The sequence below is a fragment of the Mandrillus leucophaeus genome, unplaced genomic scaffold, assembly GCF_000951045.1.
Source record: "Mandrillus leucophaeus isolate KB7577 unplaced genomic scaffold, Mleu.le_1.0 Scaffold14, whole genome shotgun sequence".
Taxonomy (NCBI): Eukaryota; Metazoa; Chordata; class Mammalia; order Primates; family Cercopithecidae; genus Mandrillus; species Mandrillus leucophaeus.
This window is the reverse complement of record NW_012101365.1, coordinates 936,744-941,964: the sequence shown is the minus strand read 5'-3', so window position 1 is coordinate 941,964 and position 5,221 is coordinate 936,744. Positions and strand designations below refer to the sequence as shown.

Genomic DNA, 5,221 nt, shown 5'->3' with positions numbered 1-5,221 from the left:
TCCCCTCCCCTCCCCTTCCCTTCCCTTTCTTTTTATGATCTTGCTCTGTCACCCAGGCTGGAGTGCAGTGACATGATCATGGCTCACTGTGACCTCTACCTCCTGGGCTCAGATCCTCCCGCCAGGTGCGTGCCACCACACTTATCTAATTTTTGAAGTTTTTTGGGGTAGGGACAGGGTGTCACTATATTGCCCAGGCTGGTCTTGAACTCCCGGGCTCAAGCAGTCCTCCCACATTGGCCTCCAAAGTGCTGGGATTGCAGATGTGAGCCACCACACCCCACCTGGACCCCCAGTTTTATCCCAGCCTGCGCATCTACCCTGGTGAAGGAACATTTCATTTTAGAACTGGGAAGACTTTGAATACATCGTGGATCCAGAAGCCAAGAAGCCGGACGACTGGAATGAGGCTATGGATGGGGAGTGGGAAAGGCCTCTGATACCAAACCCAAAGTATAAGGTGAGGGAGGTCTCTCTTTCCAATGGCTGTGAGAGATGAGACAAAAGAAATGTAAATGCTAATTGATGAAACAGAAATTCTGAGATCCTGTCATCTTCCTTTCCCTTAAACCCCCAATAAGACTGTAGCCTCTTCTGAGCCCTGCTCTCAGGGCTATGCCTACGTAGGATGGGGTGGACTGGTAAAGGCCAACATTGACAGGTACAGGGCCAGGCAGCCCTGGGCCTGGAGTTTGTCCAGAGTGGTGGAAAGCAGCCTGTCACAGGAACGTAGTCAAAATAGGACATGGGTTTGGGGTCAGGAACTGGAAGTCTTAGAAATAGGCCAGAAGGAAAAAGGGTAGGACATGAATGAGCCAAAAATGCAAGGGGTAGGGACACTTTTTATTTTATTGTATTTATTTATTCATTTATTTTGAGACAGAGTGTTGCACTGTCATCCAGTCTGGAGTGCAGTGGCATGATCTCGGCTCACTGCAACCTCCACCTCCTGGGCTCAAGAGATTCTCGTGCCTCAGGCTTCAAGCAGCCAGGACTACAGGCACGCGCCACCACGCCCGGCTAATTTTTTGTATTTGCGGTAGAGATGGGGTTTCACTCTATTGGCCAGGCTGGTTATAGCATATCCACCATCCCTATACAGGAAGCATGGTGGCATCAGCTTCGGGGAGGCCTCAGGTATCCACAGTGATGGCAGAAGGTGATGGCAGGGTGTCTCACACGGTGGGAGCAGGAGTGAGAGAGAAAGGGGGGAGGTGCTACACAATTTAAAAGTAAGCAGATCTCATGATCACTCACTCACTATTCAGTACCAAGGGGGGATCATGCTAAACCATTTATGAGAACTCTGCCCCTGTGATCCAATCACCTCCCACCAGGCCTCACCTCCAACACTGGGGATTATAATTCAACATGAGATTTGGGTGGGGACATGATCCAAACCACATCAATTGGCCTTTCTGATTGCATAAGATCAGAAGAATGACAAAATACTAATGCTGTGTTCACTGTTTGGTTCTTTGCTTAGGGAAAATGGAAACCTCGGATCATCGACAATCCCAATTACCAGGGGGAATGAATTCATCCCAAAATAGACAACCCTAAATATAAGCCTGGTGCCACCATTCGTCACTATTATAACATTAGTGTTCTCAGCCTGGACCTTTGGCAGGTAAAGCCCTCTGGGCTCAGAGCCACTGAGCTGCAGTCTCTCAGTTTTCACAAAGTAGAAAGAGCCCCAGGCTGGAAATCATAAGACTTGAATAAGTCTTGGTCTTTCTAAGCCTCAGACTGTTGATCTTTTAAACGGGGGCCGTCACATTCTTCCTAATAATTATAACAGTTACTAAAATTTACTGAGTCCCTCTCATGTACCAAATGCTGTATTAAAGACTTTGCATATGCCATTTAATTTTCACTAGGAAGTCTCCTACTTCTTTTTTTTATTTTGGAAAATTTTAATATATTCTCTATTGTTAAGTGCACCAGATGCTGGACTTCTGAAGCAACAATTATACTTCAGCATAATAACATTTTCTACATTTTTTCTGTTCATGTTGCTTATTCCTCTGATTTATCTAGAATCAATGAATCTGAAAAACAAAAAGATTCTTTAAGCACTTGGTAAATTTCGGGTCCCACATTAGAAAATGAGCAAGCATCAGTAATATTGATGGGGGTGAAAATACGACATTGCGAAAGTCTCCTACTTCTAAATGTGAAAAAGAGACTCAGAAAAGTTAAATAATTTGCCTGAAGACATATATCTGTTAAGGTAAGTAGAAAAGCTAGAATTTAACTACAGCTCTTTTTTTGTTTGTTTGAGACAGAGTCTCACTTACTCTGTGATCAATGCTGGAGTGCAGTGGCGCAATTTCAGCTCACGGCAACCTTTGCCTCCTGGATTCAAATGATTCTCCTGCCTCAGCCTCCTGAGTAGCTGGGACTACAGGCATGTACAACTACGCCTGCCTAACTTTTCTATTTTTAGTAGAGACAGGGTTTCACCATGTTGGCTAGGCTGGTCTCCAATTCCTGACCTCAAGTGATCCACCGCCTTGGCCTGGGATTACAAGCGTGAGCCACCATGCCTGGCTGAGTGCAGGTCTTTCTGATGTCAGATTCAAAGTTCCAATACCTTACACTGCTTCTGCTGGTCCTTGGAGGTGCTTCTAGGGATAAAGGGAAATCAGAGATGTGGTAAAACTCTGAAACATTAAAATCCCCGGACAGATGTTAGGAGTGATTGCCCCAGCCATGATGATAAGTCCTGACCCAGCTTCCCTCCCTCTGCCAGTCATCTTTCCTCTGATTGGAAGGTAAAGAGGAGGGGACAAATACTTCAGCCTTTGAAAAGTTGTTGTCCTCTCCATCTCTTTCTTCTCTGAGACTTATTACTAAAGATGGAGAGGACTCCTCCCCAAATCAGGAGAAAAGAGAGTGCCTCAAGGCGCCAGAGTAAAGGCCTTGGCCATGATTCCTCCCAGGAGTCTGTTAGAAACTATAGTCTACAAAGTCCTGGATGAAGAATTCCCCTGGAGAGGAAGGGAACTCACTTTTGTTAAACACTGGCCTAGGGTCAGTGCTTTACCTACATTACCTCCCCAAATTCTCACAACTCTATCAGGTAAGTACTATTATCCCTTATTGTTTTTGCATTTTATGTTTGAGAGAATTGAGACTCAGAAATGCCAAGTGACATGTCCAAGAGCACACAGCTAATGCATGGTAGAGACATGATTCAAACATAGGTCTGTCAGTCTCTAAAGCCTTTGCTGTAATGATTACACCCACTGTACAATAGAGCCTCTGGAAGCCATAGCCACCTGTCCTTGGGTATATCCTGCAAAGTCCCATGGCCACGGAAATCTGTGTCTCTGATCAGTGATTTCTACAGTTCAGAGCCACCGAAGGTTTCTGGGAGTGACGCCCCCTATTTGAAGCTTTCTTGGTTTGTTTATTTATTTTCTACTTTATTTATTTATACTTTCTTGCTTCTCTGGCTCAAGAAGACCAACATAGGAGTAGAATGAGGTCATGTATGTAAATAACCAGGAGCATGTGTAGCGGAGTGGGGCAGGGTTCAGAAGAAAAGGAAGGAAGGGAGGAAGGGACACATCGTATCTTTCTTTTCTTTTCTTCCTCTCTAATTTGAAGAATGTGGATACACTTTGTATTGTTATTATTTTTTTTTTACAGTTGTCTCTTTTTAATACATAAGGAGAACTTTCTACATCTTGTAAACATATGTGATCATATTAATATGCCTAATCTGATTATTTCATTAAAATGCTTATCCCCCCACTGAAAACATTAAGGTACACATTTTAAACTGTATCTTTATTCATATACAAAATTAAAAGTATTTGACACTAATTGCTCTGGGTTCTATCAACCTCTGAAAGCAGGCAAATCTTAGTATTTGAAGAATTTAAACCATGCCAGAGGAGTGCTTCTCAAACTTTAACATGCATATGAATAAAATGGGGGGTCTTATTAAAATACAGATTCTGATCCAGTAAGTCTGGAATGAAGCCCAAGAGACTACATTTCTAAAACTCCAGCATTATCTCTTAATTTTGTGAGGAGTGTGTGTGTGTGTGTGTGTGTGTGTGTGTGTGTATTTGAGAGAGAGAGAGAGAGAATTCTGCACAATGCAGACATTACCTTTGGGAGCATGTTTTTTTCTAACTTCCAATTGGGTCTGGCACTCACAGGTCCTACTCCACCACCTCCCACATCCCCCGCCCCCGCACTCAGCCAGCACAGAACATCCAGGTTACCACGGGGTCCCTGAACTTCATTGAAAAGTCAAGTGACTCTCAGCATGGAGATGGGTGGGAATTCCCTCACCTGCCTCCGCCCCAATTTCCAGCCTTCAGATGCTCTGGCAGCCCAGATGCCCTCCCCATCCCTCCTTGGTCCCAGCCTAGTAAGATGATCAACTTTCCTGCCTAGTCCCTGACCTCTCCTGTTCCCTATTCTGACACTTCCAAAGACAACCCCTTTACCTTTTTTCTTTGGTGGAAGTGACTGCATTGTTTTTTTTTCGTTGTCGTTGGTTTTGTTTTTTAAATCAGCACAGAGGCTGGGAGGAGATGGTAGAGAACAAAGAAACGTTTCCTCTTACCATTGGAACTCTTCATGATCTTTGAAGGAATGAGTGTAGTCTAACCACAATGAGTATAACCTAGTCATAATGTCATCACCCAATGGGTTCATCTAACCCACTGCCCGGAAAAGCTGGAGCACTGAGAAGAGCAAGTTTCCACAACAGAGAGTTTAATAAATGCAAAGCTCGCTAAGCGGAAGGATAGGAAATTTTTATTACTCATATTAGCCTCTCTGAAAATTCGAAGGCTAGGATTTTTTTAAGGATAGTTTGGCAGGCGGGGGGCTAGGGAATGGGGAATGCCAATTGGTTGGGTTGAGGGTGAAATCAGAGAGTCAAAACTGTCCTCTTGAGCTGAGTCAGTTCCTGGGTGGGGGCCACAAGACCAGATGAGCCAGTTTATCAATTTGGGTAGTGCCAGCTGCACTCTGCATCAGAATGCAGAGTCGGAAAAACACCTCAAATACCAATCTTAGGTTTTACAATAGTGATGTTATCTACAGGAGAACTGGGGAGGTGGCCTCTGGCTGCATGACTCCTGAGTCATAATTTCTATTTTGTTAGTTTTACAAAGGCAGTCTGGTCCCCAAGCAAGGAGGGGGTTTGTTTCGGGAAGGGGCTGCTATCGTCTTTTTTTTTTTTTTTTTTTTT

At 44.2% G+C, this 5,221-nt stretch overlaps 1 protein-coding gene across 1 annotated transcript in view; it reads left to right on the top strand.

Moving 5' to 3' along the window:
- Nucleotides 1–5,221, top strand: part of LOC105534939 (calreticulin-like) — a 50,001-nt gene that overhangs the window by 37,687 nt on the left and 7,093 nt on the right. The window contains 2 exon segments of the mRNA XM_011973878.1: nucleotides 347–460; nucleotides 1,487–1,630. Of these exon segments, the coding sequence (XP_011829268.1) occupies nucleotides 347–460; nucleotides 1,487–1,630 (258 nt within the window).